The sequence below is a fragment of the Hyperolius riggenbachi genome, chromosome 10 (assembly GCF_040937935.1).
Source record: "Hyperolius riggenbachi isolate aHypRig1 chromosome 10, aHypRig1.pri, whole genome shotgun sequence".
NCBI lineage: Eukaryota > Metazoa > Chordata > Amphibia > Anura > Hyperoliidae > Hyperolius > Hyperolius riggenbachi.
This window is the reverse complement of record NC_090655.1, coordinates 226,123,163-226,140,565: the sequence shown is the minus strand read 5'-3', so window position 1 is coordinate 226,140,565 and position 17,403 is coordinate 226,123,163. Positions and strand designations below refer to the sequence as shown.

The 17,403-nt window shown below is 45.6% G+C and overlaps 1 protein-coding gene across 1 annotated transcript in view; it reads right to left on the bottom strand.

The window, feature by feature from the left end:
• The window catches only part of LOC137536852 (zinc finger protein 585A-like), a 35,771-nt gene extending 26,702 nt beyond the window's left edge, over nucleotides 1-9,069 (bottom strand). Inside the window, exons 1-6 of the mRNA XM_068259038.1 lie at nucleotides 9,032-9,069; nucleotides 6,954-7,122; nucleotides 6,746-6,821; nucleotides 6,535-6,632; nucleotides 5,038-5,293; nucleotides 2,029-3,236 (exon numbers count right to left, since the gene is read on the bottom strand). Of these exons, the coding sequence (XP_068115139.1) occupies nucleotides 2,029-3,236; nucleotides 5,038-5,293; nucleotides 6,535-6,632; nucleotides 6,746-6,779 (1,596 nt within the window). The 5' untranslated portion in view covers nucleotides 6,780-6,821; nucleotides 6,954-7,122; nucleotides 9,032-9,069. The remainder of the gene's footprint in view (nucleotides 1-2,028; nucleotides 3,237-5,037; nucleotides 5,294-6,534; nucleotides 6,633-6,745; nucleotides 6,822-6,953; nucleotides 7,123-9,031) is intronic.
• Nucleotides 9,070-17,403: the final 8,334 nt, after the last annotated feature.

Here is a 17,403-nt window from a genome sequence, read left to right as displayed (position 1 = left end):
GTGTTCCGTGGTTTTTTTAGGCAGATTAGATTAGGTGCTATACTCTGCACACAGCCTACAGCGGCTACCCCGAGCAGAAGTCGGGATTACCGCTCTTAGCTGCGGTTTTCTGCCCCGACCTCAGCTCTGGAATACCGCCAGGGAGTTTAATAGACTTTATTCAGGAACGTATCCAGCACCACAAAACCTGACATGTTTCTGACCTTTTTGTCCCTTGAATGGTTTGCCTTTTGTCATTTTAGGTATTAAACACTTTTTACATCTATGGTTTTAAACATGCATATTTGTATGATGCTGTCTTGTTTTGGTTTTAGATGTTTTGTATATATATGAGGGTTTCCTTCTGCCTCTGTTTTGGGCGGTGTTTAGGAGGATCCCTTTCCTCACTCCACCCTTTTTACAAGGGTGTGTCTATATAGATTAGGAGTGCAGTGATTTACTTGTTAGCTATGATTAAAGACCTTTGGTCCAAAACATGTCAGCTTTTGCGATGCTGGATACGTCCTGAATAAAGTCTATTAAAAAGCGGACAAGTGCGGACCAGCTTTGTGCCTTCTTCTAAATGGTTTGGATTCAAGCATCCAGGTTCCAGCACTGTCCATTACCGGGGTAGAGCGGTATTTTCTTTCTTTCACTATTCAGCAGTGAGCATGGCCAGAGGCACTTTACGCTGGTGGCCCAAATACACAAAAGCAAGTGTGCTGATAACTCCGCCTATAGCTTCTGGGCGGTGGATCTGTGCCAACTACTCATCTCCATCATACTATTCATTTAACAGAATAGCCCAGGCATGGGCAAACTTGGCCCTCCAGCTGTTAAGGAACTACAAGTCCCACAATGCATTTGCCTTTATGAGTCATAACTGTGGCTGTAAGACTCCTGCAATGCATTGTGATACTAGTAGTTCCTTAACAGCTGGAGGGCCAAGTTTGCCAATGCCTGGATTAGACAATTCAATGAAATATAACTGAACATTATGCAATTTGCAGAACGCAACATATGCGACACTGTCTATTAGATTTATTGTGCAGACTGTGGTATTCCATGCGGCAGGGATACACAAATCAACATACTTTGATCTCTCGTACATCAGGTGGGGCGGGTGACACAGTGGGTGCCGGGCACTGTGCAGGAACCTGACGATTGTTTTGCACTGACGTGCTTCTTCCAGGGCTAATCCACTTGGATGGATTGGATTAACCTCGGAAGAAGGACAACTGTGCAAAACGGCCATCAGGCTCCTGCCCAGCGCCCAGCAGCCACTGTGTCACCCTCCCCACCTGATGTACGAGAGATCAAAGAATGTTGATTTATGTTTACCTGCCGCATGTAACAACACATTCTGCACAAGAAATGTTATAGAGGTGCTGAATATGTTGCTTTCTTGGACTCGCATGCTGGAACATTGGAACTTTACATCCAGAGCACGCTGTCACGCTTAACGACTCCCCACACCCACTGCTTCCACTATATTAAAGGACACCTGAAGCGAAAATAAACTAATGAAATAAATTATTGTATCTATCTTCCTTCACTTAAAAATGACTTTTTAAGATATTCCACAGTTTTATTTTATGTTTAAATCTACTTTTTAAGTTTTAACTGTTTTATTGTTTTTGCTCAATGACACATTAATTGAAGTATGCCAGAGCTAAAATGTATGAACTATTGAACCTTTTTATCTCTTTCCTGCTCTCAGAAGCAATTTTCTGCTAGGAAAGTGTTTTATAGTTGGAATCTCTTATCAGTGAGGGTCACACTGTAGTCACTTCCTGTCTGAGTCAGGACTGAGTCAGCCACTTACATACCTGATATTTAACTCTTTCAGGCAGAGAAAGAAAAAAGTAACACAGCATAGTTATTAGTGTGCTTGGCACTGTACATACACATGTCTATCTCATCATGTCACGTCACTTCGGGTATCCTTTAATGGACAGATAGTGCCGGCACACACATCCTTCCTCTCTACCCTTCCATAATTAAATATTAGTCACCTGCATTGCTGTGTGTTTTCCTACGTAGCATTCAAGTTGCTTTCTGTGTATTGTCTTTCCCATCCTCTGAACGTGAATTAGGAGGATCACCTTTGTGTCTTACTTGATGTCTAAGGAGGTTTTCTTTCCGACTGAAACATTTCCCACAGTGAGTGCAAGGAAAAGGGCGCTCCCCAGTGTGACTTCTCTGGTGCTTACGAAGGTCTCCGTTCTGAGAGAAGCGTTTCCCACACTCTGAACATGAAAACGGCCGCTCCCCTGTGTGACTCCTCTGGTGCTTACGGAGGTCTCCGACCCGTGCAAAACTTTTCCCACACTGAGTACAAGTAAAAGGACGCTCCCCTGTGTGAATTCTCTGGTGCCTACAAAGGTCTCCGATTTGAGTGAAACATTTCCCACAATCAGAACATGTAAAGGGGCGCTCACCCGTGTGGCTTCTCTGGTGTCTAATGAGGGATGTTTTGAGAGTGAAATCTTTCCCACACAATGAGCATGAAAAAGGACGCTCGCCTGTGTGGCTTCTCTGATGAGTAAGAAGGTTGCCTTTCTGAGTGAAACCTTTCCCACACTCTGAACATGAAAAAGGTCGTTCCCCTGTGTGACATTTGTTGTGGAGGAGAAGGGATCTTTTACAAATGAATCCTTTCCCACACTCTGAACATGTAAAAGGATGCTCACCTGTGTGACTCGCATGATGTATAAGAAGGGATCTTTTATGATTGAAACCCTTCCCACACTCAGTACACTTATAAGGACGCTCACCCGTGTGAATTCTCTGGTGTGCATGAAGGGATGTTTTCACAGTGAAACTTTTCCCACACTCTGAACATGAAAAAGGCCTCTCGCCAGTGTGAGTTCTCTGGTGTTTCAGAAAATCTCCTTTCTGAGTAAAGCATTTTCCACACTGAGAGCACGTAAAGCGGCGCTCGTTCCTGTGACGTCTCCGGTGCTTAAGAAATTCTGCTTTCTCGGTGAAGCATTGCCCACACTCTGTACAGGAATATGCACCATCCTCTGTGATCACAATGAGATGCAAATTCCGGCTGTAATGTTTGTCACTTTCAGGAAATGTCTTATCGCCTTCCTGTCCGACGGTGCGAGATTTACTGGAAGATTTATCAGCATGGTTAAGTCTGCGATGTGCATTTCGAGTGACTGCCCCTTCTCTTCCGGAATATAAGTTGGTGCCATCATTATGTCGTGCTGATCTACGTTGTCCCTTCAAGCTGTTCCCCGCATCTGCTGAAAAAATAACAACAGTTATGGTGGTCATGCACTACTTCCATCGATATTCAGACAGTCTATTCATTATTATTTATTTCCTCTCAAACAATACCAGTTGTCTGACTGCCCTGCTGATCTTTCATGCACCAGTAGTGTCTGAGTCACACACCTAAAACAAGCATACAACAAATGCAGTCAAACTTAAAGTGTACCTGAGATGAGAGATTAAAAATAAAATATACATACCTGGGGCTTCCTCCAGGCTTATCTCTCTAATGTCGTCCTCCTCTGCCTCCTCGCTGATCCGCAACTGGCCCTGGTAAGTCATCCAGTCGGTGCCAGTCGATGCAGGCGCAGTCCGTCCGCACACGCTTCCCAGTGCAGTAATACTGCACAGGCGCAGAATGCTCCCGGCAATGGGAGCGCAATGGGAGGCCGGACCATGCGTGTGCAATTGGCCCCGGACTAGAGGACTTCGGGGCTAATTGCAGAAGAATGAGAAGATGGAAGAGGACGGTGAGGGAGCGATAAGCCTGGAGGGGGCCGGAGGAAGCCCCAGCTATGTATATTTTCTTTTTAACTCCCTATCTCAGATTTTCTTATAGAAAACCTGTAACATCAAAAAGTTCCCCTGGGAGGTACTCACTTCAGGAGGGGGAAGCCTCAGGGTCCCAATGAGGCTTCCCACGCTGTCCTCCGTCCCTCGGGGGTCTTGCTGCAGCCCTACGAACAGCGGGGATGTAAATATTTACCTTCCCGGCTCATGCGCAGGCACTGTGGCAGCTCTCGGCTCCGAAATAGGCAGAAATACTCGATCGCCATCGGGTCTGCTCTACTGCGCAGGCGCAAGTCTCTGGTGCCTGCGCAATAGAGCGGACCCGACTGAGATCGGGTATTTCCGTCTACTTTGGAGCCGAAAGCCGCAACAGCGCCCCCGCTGGAGCCTGAAAAGGTAAATATTGAACAGGCTGTCGGGCCGCTGTTCGGAGGGCTGCAGCGAGACCCCCGTGGAACAGAGGACGGCGTGGGAAGCCTCATTGGGATCCTGAGGCTTCCCCCTCCCGAGGTGAGTACCCCCCAGGGGAACTTTTTGATGTTACAGTGTCTCTTTAAGGCTGGTTTCTCATTGCATATTGGTGTCAGCGTTGCGACGCTGTGCACCTGCCGCTCCGCCAAAAACAGGTCTTCAGGGAATACCGTGTCAGTACACGGTACTCCCTGGCTGGCATTCGACCAAGCAAGAAGTGACACGCGCTTGCGGTATGTTGAAGTGCTGCTCCGGGTACACGGAAGTGCACGGAAGCGCACTGTAAAATTAAACTTCCACGCATGCGTGTCGAAACGCCAACACATTTAAAGGACGCCATAGACTAACATGACTTCCAGGCCGACGCAGAACGCCGCAGGTGCTGCGAAGTAACGTAGGTATGCGCTAGCATTAAATCGGACACTTCCTGCACAGCATACCACACCACCACAGTGTGAAATGGTCCTCAAGTCAAATATATCTACATGTTAGTTCAGGGTCTGTGACTAAAAGTATTAGAGACAGCCAGGCAATCTGCATTATTTAAAAGGAAATAAATATGGTAGCGTAAATATCAGTCTCAATTCCGGTGTCTTTTAAAAACTATAGGTGGAGCCATGCAAATCCTTTCCATATATCTGTGTGGCCAGAACTGCCGGATGCATCCTTATAAAACACACAGCCATGGATGCCAGCTTCCATTCAGCTGCATCCCCCTAATCTGCACATCCTACTCTCATAGAAGGAACATAAAAACATGAATCATGTCTCCATGTTGTATTTAATACTCACCTATAAAATCGTCCTCCTCTTTGATTATTGTTGTTATTTCTTGATGATCGCACCCCACATACATCTCCTCTTCTTCCTCTTTAATTTTCACTGTGATGATATCCTCCTCTATAGATGGCTGATCCTCCATCACATAGGTCTCTACATCTTCCTCCTTAATCGTCATAATCAATCCTCCCTCCTCCATAGACTGCTGATCTCCCATCCCATACGTCTCCTCTTCTTCCTCTTTAACTTCAGCTGCCTGGTCGCCACACTAAAAACACACAACAATAATAAACGTACATAACAATAGTAAATACAGGATAAACATTACCACATTAAAGGACAACGGATGAGAGAAGAACATGGAGGCTGCCATATTTATTTTCTTTTAAACAATACCAGTTGCCTGGCAGCTCTGCCGATCTATTTGGCTGGAAAAGTGTCTGAATTACACACCTGAAACTAGCATGCAGCTAATCTTGTCAGATCTGACAATAATGTCAGAAAAACCTGATCTGCTGCAGGGGCTATGGCTAAAAGGATTAGGGGATCAGCAGGACAGCCAGGCAACTGGTATGGTTTAAAAGGAAATAAATATGGCAGCCTCCATATCCCTCTCACTTCAGTTGTCCTTTAAAGGCATATTAATGATATGGATGTGATACTAACACATTGACCACCGCACCAGAATTTCTTTCCCCAGCTTTATCACTGCTGCCAAGAGAATGGGACATGTAAGTTTAGGTGTCCATACATTGGAAGATGGGGCAGGAGATTCAATCAACAGATACATCCCTGACAGAATCTGACCATAAAGGGATATCTATTGCTGCCACAGATTTCCAATAGATCTCAGAACAATCTATTGGAAACCTGTGCAGTGGACTCTGCATGCTGGATCCCCAGGTCCACCCAATCTGTGTGTCCCCCTCTCGAGCCCTTGGTGAATGTTGCAGTGTAGTTTTGGCTCAACTGTCCACCAGTGTACCTCTTCCATGCGTCTTTCTCCATTGTTGCTGGGGGCGCCTGTATCCCCATGACCAGCGGGGTATGTACATGATGTCAGTACATGTGGCGGGTTCATGGGGATACAGGCGCCCCCTGGGGTCAATGAAGAGAACACACGGGACAAAGGAGGAGCAATACAGCAGACAGGTGAGCAGAACTTACATTGCAACACTCACCAAGGATCCGAGGGGTATACATTACATAGGGGGTGGAGACCAATTACCGCCGCGCATCAGCCAACTGCTTTCAAGGGAGATCTTTTCAGTATCCCGGATTGGCTGGAAATCTGTCAAAAAATTGGGCAGCCATGTTGCGGCATGTTGTCAGATTTGGACATTATGACTGAATCTGCTGGATATTGATGCTGCAAATCGAGTCATGTGTGGGCACCTTTATACGTATGTGCTTTATGAAGTCCCAGACTCAAAACTAATGTTAGATAAATACAACTCACATGGCTGTTAATGTGTTAAAACAGAAAAATAGACCATCAGTTCCACCTACCTGATAATGGTGGGGGATGGTGGGATCTTCCTGTGTACAATCCTGGGAATAAAGAGGACCTGTACTTCTCTCTGGTGGGTTCCTGTTAGCGGATCCACCTGTAGGAAACAAACACATTAACATTGTTTCTATGTGATTATCAGATGATGTGGGATCTAGGAGGACCCTCCCTACCGCTGTCTGCCTTACAAGAAGTGAAACTCTCTCTTACCTGGTGATGAGTGGGGCGGCTGATTCTCCATCATAAAGTCCTTGTGGAGATCCTTGTGTCCTAAATACTTCCACTTCTACAAAGAGAAACAAAGAGGAACATCCTGATGCCTTATAGGAACCCGACACACACATACAATAATAAAGTCACCCTCCAGACATCCATTGCTGTTACTGGATAATGCCCCATAATTCCCAGCACTGCTCACCTCTCTTTACAAGCTCAGTGATCTTGCTAATGGCCTCTAGATTCCTCTTCTCCTTGTTTCTCTCAGGCGTCAGAGAGAGAGGTAGAGGCACGGTGATGTGGGATGGGCCATGGAGATGGCTACTAGAGGTCAATAATTCATCAGATGACTACTTAACTACTTTATAATCCTGCATAATAAAACATATGACGTACAATCACCATGTACTTTCCCAGAATCCTCCTCACCTCTCCTGTCAGGGCTAACAAATGTACATTGGGCACAGCACAGGTCTGAGAGTGGGAACAAGTGGGGCAGGTAGATAGATAGCTGGGCAAAGAATGAAGGAGATGGTTGGTCGGCGAGCATCTACAGCATGTAGGACAGGTGGGGAGGCATAGAATGTGGATGGATAGAGAGAAGCTGTACACCATGGGGAATATTCTTTGTTTAGAATGCATTTGAAATTATGACAAAAGTGTGGAAAAAAAAAAGAAAGACCTTCTTGATAGACTTTCAGTTGTTTTACTGATACTGTAAGTACTGTTATAGTAAAAATGTCTGCATGTATATGAATACTACTTATATACTACATATACAGGGGTTGGACAAAATAATCAAAACACCTAACATTTTGGCATCATAATCTTTGAACATGTTTTAAGCAGTCAAAACTTGACATATGTTATTTTTTTTGTTTATTATTTTTGTTATTTGATATGTTTAATTAAAATAATTGTTTTTTTTACAGATATTTAAACCAATGTTGGTATAATTTATAAAAATGGCAGATCTCTCAGACTTTCAAAGAGGCCAAATTGTTGGTGCTCGTATGGCAGGCGCTACTGTAACAGAAACTGCCCGAATGCTTGGCATGTCAAGAGGTACTGTCTCAAAAGTAATGACTGCCTTTGAAAGAGAACGAAAAACGTCCTCAGCAAAGCACAGTTGTGGCCGAAAGTCGAAGTTGTCTGAGAGAGACCGTCGGACTCTAAATCGAATTGTTAGAAAAGCTTGCAAGACCACGACTCCTAAAATCACTGCAGAGCTGAATGAACACCTACAGAACCCAGTTTCCACAAAAACTGTTCGTCGGGAGCTGCACAAATCTGGATTCCACCGAAGAACTGCAATTAGAAAACCTCTGCTCTCAAAGACAAATGTTTCAAAGCGTTTAGAGTGGTGTAGTAACCACCAGAATTGGTCCCTCGAGCAGTGGAAAAATGTGATTTTCTCTGACGAATCATCGTTTACCTTATTTCCAACCTCCGGCCGAGTGTATGTCTGGAGACAGCCGAAAGAAGCATTTCATCCAGACTGCCTTCTCCAAACCGTAAAACATGGCCGGGGTTCTGTGATGATCTGGGGGTGCTATTTCTTGGAAATCCGCTGGGCCAATGATTTCTCTTCATGGAAGAATTAACAGCCAAGACTATTTAGGAATTTCGAGTGACCAAGTTTATCCTATGGTTCAAGAACTATTTCCGGAGGGGAATGCCATCTTTCAAGATGATAATGCCCCAATCCACACAGCTAGAATTGTTAATGGCACGAGGAACATTCTAATGAAGTTGAGCATCTCATCTAGCCACCAAAATCCCCAGACCTCAATATTATTGAGCATTAAGGTCGTTATTAGAGATTCAAGTACAAAGTCGATTCCCGCCACCATCGTCTCTAAAAGAACTGGAGGGTGTTTTAACTGAAGAATGGGCTAAAATTCCTTTGGAAACAATTCACGATTTGTGTAAATCAATACCTCAGAGAATTGAGGCTGTAATTGCCGCAAAAGGTGGACCTACACCATATTAAAATATATTATGTTGATTTTCAAGGTGTTTCCATTATTTTGTCCAACCACTGTATTATCTCACTATACATCCATGCAGTGCTCTGACTGCCTCAGGAGGAAAAATGACCACCTCTGCTTTTATTTCTGCTACTATATCTGTACTACAATTTATGAAAGCAAGCAAAAACAGATTACCTGCTGTTAATGGGAGAAGAGGGGAGGGGAGAGATAGATGTAAATATATAAAAGTAAAATATAATAATAAAAGAAAATATTCACATCTAATCTAAATCAAGTTACATCTCACCTCCTCCTCGGCTGCCAGTCCCAGCAATGTCTCCTCTCCACTTCCTCCCACTCTATGGTTTCCCTTCTGTGTCTTCCACGTGGTGTAAGTGAGATCACCATCTTGTGGTGAGCAGAGGAACTGTAGCCTTCATCAAACTGCCTCGTGAAAACTCCTATTATCGCACACACACACGTTATTCCATCCTATTCACTTCCTCTATTATCAGCTGACTGATAAACTATACAAATCGAAATATCAGAATGTAAGGTTCCTAACTGATTTAGTTTTGCAATACTTCATTTTCTTATTCTTAAAGGGAATCTGAAGTAAAAATGAACTTATGATATATTGAATTGTATGTGTAGTACAACTAAGAAATAGAACATCAGTAGCAAACATATGAATCTCATATTGTTTCCAGTACAGAAAGTTAACCCTTCTCTTGTGTTAGGGTCAGAACCGACCCGTTTTCAGGTTTTGAATGTCTATAAGTATCACATAAATTTGTTTATTGCATCAAGATTTTTTTTACTTTGTCAGGAACCTCTATTAAAACAATGTAATAGAAAAATAATCCTTTTCACTAAATTAGAAAATACTGTGGTGAAAATTATGACATTTATGGTGTTAGGGTCAATTCTGACCCAGTTATGATATAGGATTATAGAACACTAATAAGTACCAAAACTGAAATCATAAACATTCTCTCTGCTTAGTAACACTGTCAGGCACCATCCCACTGACAGCCAATCACCTCTCAGCCAAAATCTGACAAGCTTGCTCCCATAAGGGATGTCTGGGAGAAATGGGTTCAGCTCCTTCCACTAATGTTTCACCCTGGGCCTCAGGTAACAGTAGATGAAAGTTTGATCCCTTTCCGTGGAAATTGCCCCTTCCGGCAGTATATGCCCAGTAAGCCAGGCAAATACGGCATAAAAATCTGGGCAGCCTGTGATGCAAAAACAAGCTATGCATGGAACCTACAGATTTACACCGGCAAACCCGAAAGTGGCATCCCTGAGAAAAAACAAGGACAACGTGTAGTCCTTGATATGACTACTGGACTGCAGGGTTACAATATCACATGTGACAATTTTTTTACCAGCTAAGACCTTGGACAAGAACTTCTCAGGAGGAAACTTGCCATGGTAGGCACAATAAAAAAAATAAACCTGAGCTGCACACTGAAATTTTGCAAGTGAAGGACAGAGCTCCACTTTCTTCAAAATGTGCTTTTACAGACACCACCACTGTTGCTTCATATTGTCCACAAAAAAAATAAAAATGTGATACTTATGTCCACTTTTAACAAAGATGCAGCTGTGTCATCAAGAAGTGACAAAAAGCCCACAATTATTCTGGATTACAATAAAAACAAAGGGGGAGTGGACAACCTGGACAAGCTGACTGCTACCTATACTTGTCAGCGAATGACCAGGAGATGGCCGATGGTTGTGTTTTATAACATCCTAGATGTGTCTGCATACAATGCATTTGTGTTATGGACCCACATCCACCCAGGTTGGAACACAAAAAAGAATAACAAGCGGAGAATATTTCTCGTAGAGCTAGGAAGTTCCCTTGTCAAGGCACACATTGAGCAAAGGAAACGGGTGTCTCGAGATCCAATCACTGCAGCCATGATCAGACAGATGCAGAGTTCATCAAGCACTCCATCCACACCACCAACAACACAAAGAGAATCAGTGCCAGCATCCTCATCATCATCTAGCCTTACCACAACATCAACTAGCACAGCCACAAATTACAGTGATGCCATCTGATTCTAAAAGAAAGAGGCGTCAGGTCTGCCCCAGCAATAAGGACAGAACATTATGCTTCCACTGTAAAAAATATATCTGCAAAGAACATGCTAAAAGTGTCAGCTTTTGCCACACATGCATCTAAAAACACCCACACAAACACATGCAAGTTCTTGCACAAAGATGCTTTGAAACTAGTACTTGATTCCTATTGGTTTGCCTTGCTTGATTGTGTGTTGGTTGTTTGACCTTGCAAGTCTACATTTTGTATTATTACTTGCTTTTCATTGTTTATGAATGTTTTATGTAAAAAAAAAAGACTTTTGGCTATATTCTTGAAGTAAATATATATATGGGTTAAAATTGACCCTAACACCATCAATGTTATTATAGTTAATGTTATTAAAATAAAAATAAAAATATAAAAAAAATATTTAAGAGATGTGTTCAAATACTCCTCAGCAACATTCTGGTGACATAACAACCTTTTATTTACTTATAATATTCTATTTTGGTTTATTTTACCATTTTTTAAATTTGAAAATGAGAGGTATGCTATCAAAAGAAAGGTTAAAGGGGTCACACCAAAAATATTAAAACCAATCTTTTCAAGGATAAAGAAGCCTAACAAGGTAACCAAGAGGTAAGAAACAAATTGGATGATAAATATTTGTTCAGAGGGTATTTTATGGCTGATTTAAGACACGGGTCAAAACCAGCCTGTTAACATCATGGATAGTAACAGAAAGCTAACATAAGAGGAGGGTTAAGAAACTTTACTTGTTATCTATGCAAAAGAGCATCTCCAGGGCCGGCCCGCCCATGAGGCGGGGTGAGGCGGGTTCCTCAGGCGGCAGGAAGTGGAGGGGCGGCACCAGGTATAAAGAGGAAGTGACTGTGCCTGGTTCTTGCCGCCTTCTAACCTGACTGGAGAGAGACGGGAGAGAGAAACACCCGGCACTATTTCCTCCTCATAGCAGCAGCGGCTCTGCAGAAGTACGCAGCTTCCGGGCCTCTGCTGTGCAGGAATTACACAGATCCGCACTAGCGGGCCCGGGAAGCTGATGAAGGAGGTTTAGCTGCAGTGAGGGAAAGTTTCCTACATCTGAGACGGTGAGACTAGCTGCCTGCTTTATCGCACTTCTGATGTGCCTTCTGCAGCCTGGGACCCGCTCTCCTGACCACGCTTCTCCTCTCGGCTGGGATGTGCACGGGCTCCTGTGTGTCACTGCAGGATTCGGAACACAGAAAGCCGTGATTGCAGGCAGCTAGTGACATGTTAATGGCCCCAGGACAGCTATGGTATGTGCAGTCCTCGGTTAGGTAAACAAACATTACTATCACTGCCTCTTTTGTTGTTATGTGCTCTTTTAACTAGCTCTGTTTGCAGCTTTACTATATAAAACAGTTTGCTCTACTGTGATGACGTCTTTTAAGGTGTCCACTCCATACACTAAAGGTGCCCATACATTATATGATGCATGGGCAGATCGACCAAGTGACAGATCTCTCTCTGATCAAATATGAAAGGAGAGAGATCCTTTGCCTGCCCATACAGCAGCAGACCGATTCCCAAAAGATTTCAGCATGAAATCTCTTGGGAATCAGCCTTGTGACTTAGCACCTGCCGCCTCGCCACCTCTGTCGTTGGATCACAGGATCCACTTCACAGGAGCACAATGGAGGGGACTAATAGGTTGGCAAGGGAGCAGATGGACTGCAAGGGGCTTAAAGGATCCCATACATTATTTGAGTGGCGGCATCAATCTCTGTCAGAGATCAATGCCTCAACGTGGCCACCAGATTGTAATTACCATTTCTGTCTGAAACTGAAACTATCAATCTGGCAAGATGCTGAGTGCACTCAATTTCTGGACGATCGAAGGACCCCTGGCTGGTCTCCAATCTAAGGTGTGTACTCCTCCGGCTGTGCAGAGTGCTGAAGTGGGGGACATACTCGCCTATCTACCAGCGCACACCACCCATGTCCTGTGTCTTCTCTCCATCGTTGCCAGTGCGCCTGTATTCCTTGGGCATCTACGTGGTTGCACACATGCCAACATGTCACATGGTACAGGGGGCGATGGAGAGAAGATACAGGAGGAAGCGTTCGAGGGGACAGGTGAGGGTTATTGCGTTTGTGTGAGTTAGGCTAACAGTAACTGGTGATATGAACATGGGGGCCCAAGTTGCTGATTTGCCTAGGGCCCAGTTAAGCCTTAATCCAGCTCTGATGTGGATCATGCTGGATGCCCGACGCCCGCCCTTCGCCGCCGCCAGACCCCATCCCCGGTGAGTCAGTCACTTTGCTGCCTCAGGCTTTCTTTCACGGTCGGTTGGTCGGCCGTGTGGGGGATGTACAGCAGATGGGGGTATACAGGGCACCAGTAATGGACGTACAGACAGTAGGGAATTAGTAATGGTGGGCGTACTGTGGGGATGGAATCAGTATTGAAGACATATTGGGGGGCTTGGCAAGGGGAACAGGAATCAATGAAGGGGATGACAAAGTCGAAAGGAAGATGAAGGGGGGGGGGGGGCAGGCACAAGAAAGGTGCTAAGTGGGAGCAGGAAGATGGTGACATGGGAGTGGGGATCAAAACATGGAGAGGGAGGAGGGCAGTGACTGCAAGGAGGGGCATAAGACAGAGAGACTCAGGAGAGAGTGGCAAATAAGGAGGCACAGGGGAGAGGACACAGAAGGGAGGCACAAGAGAGAGGGGCAAAGGAGGCACAAGAGAGGCCACAAAAGGGAGGCACATGGGGAAAAGACACAGAAGGGAAGGACAGGATGCACAGGAGAGGGGCACAGAAGAAAGGCACAGGAGAGAGTGGCAAAGAAGGACTCCTTCTGAAGGAGGCACAAGAGAGAGGGGCAAAGAAGGTGGCATGAGAGGCCACAGAAGGGAGGCACATGAGGGAATGGACGCAGAAGGGAAGGACAGGATGCACAGGAGAGGGGCACAGAAGGGAGGCACAGGAGAGGGGTCACATAAGGGAGGCACAGGAGAGGGGTCACATAAGGGAGGCACAGGAGAGGGGTGGAGAAAGGGCACAGAAGGGAGGCAGGAGAGAGGGGCACAGGAGAAAGGGGGCAAATGAGAAAAGCACTGGAAAGGGGGCACAAGAGATAGATGGCATCAGAGAGGTACAGGAGAAAGAAAGAGATGCACAGGAGAATAGGGGGAGGGGGGGGCGCCTTCACGATCTTTGCCTCAGGCAGCAGAAAGTCCAGGACCGGCCCTGAGCATCTCTGAACTCTCCGACTTGTTTAGGCGCAGGGCAGATGACTCTCATGGGGGGAATCAAAGTTACTTTTGCCCAAGGGGCCCATGGGGCTTAAAAAGGAGCTGTCAGCCATACTATCTCAGAAAAAAAACACATATATAAGTAGATAAATACTAGCTCTACATACATAAAAGATGTATTGCACTGTCCACATTTTGATATTAGTTTTTTGTAAATAGTAAAAAAAGATAAAATCCTTCTTAGGATTCTCCATTTTAACTGTGTCTATCTTAAATTCAATCCTGATGTAATTTCCTCCCTTACTCTCCTCTGCCTGATTGTGTATGTATTGCCCACCCAGCTATGGAATAGAAGGGTATTGTCTCAGCATGATAAATATTGGCCAATCAGAGAGAAACAGAGGTGTGGGAGGGGAAACAGGAGGCAAAGAGGCATCAGCCAATCAGGCTGCCTTAGTTAAGTCCGAGAGGAAAGTCAAAAAGCAAAAAAAAAAAAAAAGACAACCCGGCATGCCCTGCAACTTCCTTTGTTTGGCAATGTATGTACCAAATAAGAGCCAGGAAAACTGGGGAATGAACATTTATCGACAAGAAAAGTAATATTGATTTTAACGTTTGGATTGCCTGGTTAGCATCCTTATTACTTGTTTACCAGATAAAAATAAAGAATTGATTTTTGATTTTATGCCCGACAGTTACACTTTAAACCAGTCCTGTGTGTTGGTAACACTGGTGTCTGTCTGGTTTTCTCTACATATTATTATTTTTAAAAGTTCTATCTAATGAGGAACACCTCTTCTAGTAGCGCAATATGTAGTGCACACAGAAAACAGATTCCAGAGTTATAAAGAAGGGCAATTCTTGTTTGCTGTTTGTTTGGTTTTTTTTTTTGGGGGGGGGGGGTTACCGTATTTGTTTTTTGTAAATTCTTTCTGCAGGTTGAAAAGTAAAGGTAATTTTTTAATATCATTAATGAGTGGTCAAATTAAGGGTCTAAAGAAATAGTTTAGAGAAGTGGAATTTCAGATCAATATTCAAAGACGGACCAGCAATTTATGAATTTGTATACGTTTTTGTATACATTTTTGGTATAAGCACCTCTATCAGTCTGGTGTGGTTCAGCATAGTAATGGGTATACAACAATGTGGGCACCTCCCACGCAGATATCATGGTCACCATTGGATACAGGCAGTGATATAATTCACTTTGCATGCAAATTTTATACAAATTGTATGCAACTTACTACTCAGCCAACCCAAATGAACAGAAAGGGTGTCTGAGGGGTCCACATGCAGAAAATTGTGCACCCAAGCTAAATTAACGTATAGTTCCAGAGGTCATCCCAATAAGTTTGACCAGGTATAGGGTTGTTGGGTTGATTCATTGGGTTTTGTTATCCCAAACCCAGATATCAAGTTAAAGTGAACCTGAAACAAGGAAACTCACTTCAGGCTAGATATTTGCATACATGAAAAAAAAGCACCTGGGGAAAAAAGGCGCAGGGGATTGTCACTACTACAATATCACTAAAATTAGCGATATTCTACTGCTAGATTCCGATAGTAAAATATCAATAATGTTTACCAATATTTAACTATGGCTAAACCTAACCCTATTATCTCACACAGAACCCACCCTCTACCGAGACCAGAGACGTATCTACAGACGTGCAGGCGTGGCTAATGCCCTGAGAGCCGCCTCCTTCCAGCTCTAGGGGGGCGCAGTTCCCTCTTCCTCCTCCCTGTGCTGTGAATGCTCCCTTCTGCCCTCCACTCACGCTGTGTAAATAAAGAGGGGACAGAGCACATTACAGCTTCCCTCCTCCTTCCCTTCATCTGTATCAGTGACGGTATTAGCTCAGGTCCTGCAGCCATCACCTCTGCCTGAGCACGGAAGATCAGTGATGGCTGCTCAAGGCTGCTCTGCTGGGGAATCCTGCAGCTCCGTATTGCCTGCTCGCTCTCCCTCCCTCCTCAGCTGCTGGGGACAGTAACATATCAGCAGTCATTTCCCCACCACACGGATAACACAGAAAGTCCGTGAAAGGCAAATCGACATCTCTCCCCCTCCACAGCTGCTCTACAATCGCCTGGCTGGTCTTCCTGCTTCTCTGAACAGACCCAGCCGGTGGATTACAGAGTGGCTGCAGGAAGAGGAGAGATACAGATCTGCTGGTCACTGAACTTCTGTGCTACACGTGGTGGGGCAATGAGTGCTGAAACACTGTGAGTACCTAATCCACCCTAGCCAGATTCTGCCATCCATCCACCTCAGCCAGATTCTGCCATCCATCCACCCCAGCCAGATTCTGCCATCCATCCACCCCAGCCAGATTCTGCCATCCATCCATCCACCCCAGCCAGATTCTGCCACACATGTATCCATCCATCCACCCCAGCCAGATTCTGCCATCCATCCACCCCAGCCAGATTCTGCCATTCATCTATCCATCCACCCCAGCCAGATTCTGCCATCCATCCATCCATCCATCCATCCATCCATCCACCCCAGCCAGATTCTGCCATCCATCCATCCACCCAGATTCTGCCATCCATCTATCCATCCACCCCAGCCAGATTCAGTCATCCAGCCATCCATCCATCCATCCACCCCAGCCAGATTCTGCCATACATCCACCCTAGCCAGATTCTGCCATACATCCATCCATCCATCCACCCTAGCCAGATTCTGCCATCCATCCACCCCAGCCAGATGCTGCCACCCGCCAAAGCCAGATGCTGCCACCCACCCCAGTAAGCAGCCAGATGCTGCCACCCACCCCAGCAAGCAGCCAGATGCTGCCACCCACCCCAGCCAGATGCTGCCAGAAAGCAGCCAGATGCTGCAACCCACCCAGCCCAGCAAGCAGCCAGATACTGCAACCCACCCAGCCCAGTAAGCAGCCAGATGCTGCCACCCACCCCAGCCAGATGCTGCCAGCAAGCAGCCAGATGCTGCCACCCACCCAGCCCAGCAAGCAGCCAGATGCTGCCACCCACCCAGCCCAGCAAGCAGCCATATGCTGCCACCCACCCCAGCCAGATGCTGCCAGCAAGCAGCCAGATGCTGCCACCCACCCAGCCCAGCAAGCAGCCAAATGCTGCAACCCACCCAGCCCAGCAAGCAGCCATATGCTGCCACCCACCCCAGCAAGCAGCCAGATGCTGCCACCCACCCAGCCCAGCAAGCAGCCTCCGTATTGCCTGCTCGCTCTCCCTCCCTCCTCAGCTGCTGGGGACAGTAACATATCAGCAGTCATTTCCCCACCACACGGATAACACAGAAAGTCCATGAAAGGCAGATCGACATCTCTCCCCCCTCCACAGCTGCTCTACAATCGCCTGGCTGGTCTTCCTGCTTCTCTGAACAGACCCAGCC